Source organism: Gekko japonicus, unplaced genomic scaffold (assembly GCF_001447785.1).
Source record: "Gekko japonicus isolate JY-2015 unplaced genomic scaffold, Gekko_japonicus_V1.1 scaffold321, whole genome shotgun sequence".
Lineage (NCBI taxonomy): Eukaryota > Metazoa > Chordata > Lepidosauria > Squamata > Gekkonidae > Gekko > Gekko japonicus.
The window spans coordinates 914,351-918,111 of record NW_015169181.1 but is presented as its reverse complement, the minus strand read 5'-3'; the positions used below and the strand labels follow the sequence as shown (position 1 = coordinate 918,111).

Genomic DNA, 3,761 nt, shown 5'->3' with positions numbered 1-3,761 from the left:
TAGAAGTCAGCTGTAACTCATGACTTAAAATGTCCCCCAAAGAATAAAAATAAAGCTTAATTTCTGAGCACCTACCGTTTCTGTCTGCCCGTACATTTCATAGATGTCCAGCCCTGTCTTGGTTTTCCACTGCTCCATCACTTCAGGGTTCAGCGGCTCCCCTCCACTTAGACAGTACTTCAGACTCATGAACTTGTAGCTGAAAGAGGATGCATAGATCAGTTAAGAAGAAGAGATTGGATTTATACCCCGCCCTTTCAGGGTGCAGCTGCTCCACTCCACTGAGACAGTACTTCAGACTCATGAACTTGTAGCTGAAAGAGGATGCATAGATCAGTTAAGAAGAAGAGATTGGATTTATACCCCGCCCTTCACTACCCAAAGGAGTCTCAGAGCAGTTGACAATCTCCTTCCCTTCCCCTCTCTGCAACAGATGCCCTGTGAGGTAGGTGGGGCTGAGAGAGCTCCCTTGGGAACTGCCCTTGAGAGAACAGCTCTGAAAGAACTTATGACTGACCCAAGGTCACATCAGCAGCTGCATGTGGAGGAGTGGGGAATCAAACCTGGTTCTCCCAGATTACTCTGCGCTCTTAAACACTACACCAAACTGGCTAATAATCTGGGGTATGTTAGAAACACAGAATCAAAGTGGCAGCTGCTGCGGTGAAAAAGAGTGTCTGATTGGTACCAGGGGGTTAAATTTCTGCTTGGGCACACAGCTTCCTGGGTGACCTTGGGATAGTTGCTTAACCTACCTGATAGTGTCCACTTAACCTACTTGATAGGGTTGTTGTGAAGATAAAAGGGGACAGCCATGTATTGTTTGGAGGAATGGTGAGATAAAAGTGTCATAACAGTTTTCTAGCAGCATCCCCATGATGCTTAGTCTGGAAAGAGCCAGGAATCTTGAAACTGCAATCTTGACATACACTAAGACCACTCATGTTGCTGACATCCTTAGGATATGTAATAGGAATAAGGCCCATTGTGGAAATAAATACAGTGAGCTCTAGTAGGAGGCTCTGGGTGGGTGCCCTGGCCTTGGGCACTCAGTATCAGTTTGCTGTGGTAACATCAGCAGGGTATAATGACACAGAGTCCACTGTTTTCTCCAGGGGAACTGATCTCTGCCATCTGGAGATGGGAGTAAGCAGTGAAGTGGCTAAATTTGCGGATGATACAAAGTTGTTCAGGGTGGTGAAAACCAGTGAGGATTGTGAGGCACTCCAAGGGGATCTGTCAAGGATGGGCGAGTGGGCGTCAACATGGCAAATGGGGTTCAATGTGGCCAAGTGCAAGGTGATGCACATTGGAGCCAAAAATCCTAAATATAAATACACATTGATGGGGTCTGAACTGGCAGAGACTGAGCAAGAGAGAGATCTTGGAGTTGTAGTAGATAACTCACTGAAAATGTCGAGACAGTGTGTGACTGCAATAAAGAAGGCCAATGCTATGCTGGGGATTATTAGGAAGGGTATTGAAAACAGATCAGCCAATATAATAATGCCCCTATATAAATCAATGGTGAGACCTCATTTGGAATACTGTGTGCAGTTCTGGGCACCACACCTTAAAAAGGATATTATAGCTTTGGAAAAAGTGCAGAAAAGGGCAACTCGAATGATAAAAGGGTTGGAACACTTTCCCTATGAGGAAAGGTTAAAGCGCTTAGGGCTCTTTAGCTTGGAGAAAAGACGACTGAGGGGTGACATGATCGAGGTTTATAAGATTATGCATGGGAAAGAGCAGGTAAAGAAAGAGGTACTTTTCTCCCTTTCTCACAATACAAGAACCCGTGGGCACTCCATGAAATTGCTGAGCGGTCGGGTTAGAACGGATAAAAGGAAGTACTTCTTCACCCAAAGAGTGATTAACACATGGAATTCACTGCCACAGGAAGTGGTGGGTGCTACAAGCATGGACGGCTTCAAAAGGGAATTAGATAAGCATATGGAGCAGAGGTCCATCAGTGGCTATTAGCCACAGTGATGGTTCTCCAGGAGAATATAACTGCTTTGGAGGGTGGAGTTTATGGCATTCTATTCAGCTGAGGCCTCTCTGCTCCCCAAACTCTGGCTTCCGTAGATTTCACCACAAAATCTCCAGGAATCTCCCAACCTGGAGCTGGCAACCCTAGGCAGGACTGGCCCCAATGAGTTCCCCACAAAGGGCCTCCTGCCTTTGCCTTTTACTGACAGAACCAAGCTTAGGTGCCTAGCAACAGCCACTGTGGGAAATATATATATTAATATATATATGAGACATCTGCAGTAGAGGAGAGTTGCAGGGTAACCTGTGTTTCTGACTTTTCCAGGTCTTTGCATGTCCTGGGTAATTTAGAGGAAACTCTTTTCATTGACACGAAGTTTGAGTCCAGTGTCACTTTTAAGAGTAACAAAGTTTAATTCTGGGTATAAGCTTTCGTGTGCAGTGTGTGCACACGAAAGCTTATACCCAAAATTAAACTTTGCTGGTCTCAAAGGTGCCACTGGATTCAAACTTTGTTATGTTGCTTCAGACCAGCATGGCTACCCACCTGAATCTATCTTCACTGACACAGTTAGAAATGCTTAGCTATTCTTTGCAAAGAGCAAGCCAGTGTGGTGTGTGGTGGTTAGAATGTTGGCCTCAGGCTAGGTAAACCCATCTTCAGTTCCCCCACTCAGCCAGCCAAGAATTCCAGTGGGTCATTGTGGACTAGTCCCTGTTGTTCAGCCCATCCTACTTCAGAGGGAGGACAACATGAAGGGGAGTCAGGTCTGCCATCCTGAGCTGCTTAGAGGAAGGGTGAGTGAGAAATGTAACGGGCTGTGGGCTGTTTGGGGTGACTTTGCATGTGCAGCCATGGGGTGTGAGGTGGGATGATGCATGGTGGAATATAACCCTTTGCAGAAAGCAGTTTCCTAAGGTACCTGGTAAGATCACTTTGCACCAACATGCGGAACAAGGTCGGAACGCCCAATATGGCAGTAACGGGAAATCGGGAGAGAGTCTAAAAAGGGAAACAAATTTGGTGCATGAGTTGCATGGGCTAAGGTAACCCAATGGCTGAATCAATAGAGAATCATGCTAAATCATGCCATCACATTAAAATTAAAAAATTGAAATGTTGGACCTGGGAAGAGGGATCTCTGATGGGTTATCATTAAATATTCTGACATCCCACAATTTTCTGATGTAGATGGACAGTGTTTTATGCTAGTGGAAGTGATTGACTAAGAAAATCTGTATAACTGCCTCTCCAGACTTGCTTGATTCTGCTAAAACAATAGAACGAACCCAACCAAGACAATAAAAACAAGACAATAAAAGAAATCACACCAATAATAAGAAATCACACAAATCTTTAAAAACAAGGTGAGCAGATCAAAACACTGAACCAGGGCATGAAAGCAGGTAAAGAAAGAGAGGGGTTTAAAAGAGGGGTTTGCAGTGTTGGCACATCTTTGAGGCTCGGAAGACTCACAAATGGAAATTAAAATAGCATAAATACAATTATTCCCTTTCCCCATTTAATCCTGATTGCTGACAGAAATATGAAAGGAGAATAGGCGTGGTCATCTTACATTCAGGAGGGTGGTTGAATCCACTTGTGGCAAGTGGTGGACAAAGACACAGGACCCAAGAGCCCAGGGGTCAAAGAGAGATCCTATTGAAGCAACCACCCAGCCGGTATCTGTTGTGCACCACATCGTATCCGATGGTGTTAAGTCCAGCCAGTATCTGATAGAGGGAAAGCGGGTTGGTGATAAAGGACG

At 45.0% G+C, this 3,761-nt stretch overlaps 1 protein-coding gene across 1 annotated transcript in view; it reads right to left on the bottom strand.

The window, feature by feature from the left end:
- Positions 1–3,761, bottom strand: part of LOC107114575 (acyl-coenzyme A synthetase ACSM3, mitochondrial-like) — an 18,439-nt gene that overhangs the window by 8,415 nt on the left and 6,263 nt on the right. The window contains exons 5-7 of the mRNA XM_015416112.1: positions 3,570–3,726; positions 2,916–2,995; positions 76–199 (exon numbers count right to left, since the gene is read on the bottom strand). Coding sequence (XP_015271598.1) covers positions 76–199; positions 2,916–2,995; positions 3,570–3,726 — 361 coding nt within the window. The remainder of the gene's footprint in view (positions 1–75; positions 200–2,915; positions 2,996–3,569; positions 3,727–3,761) is intronic.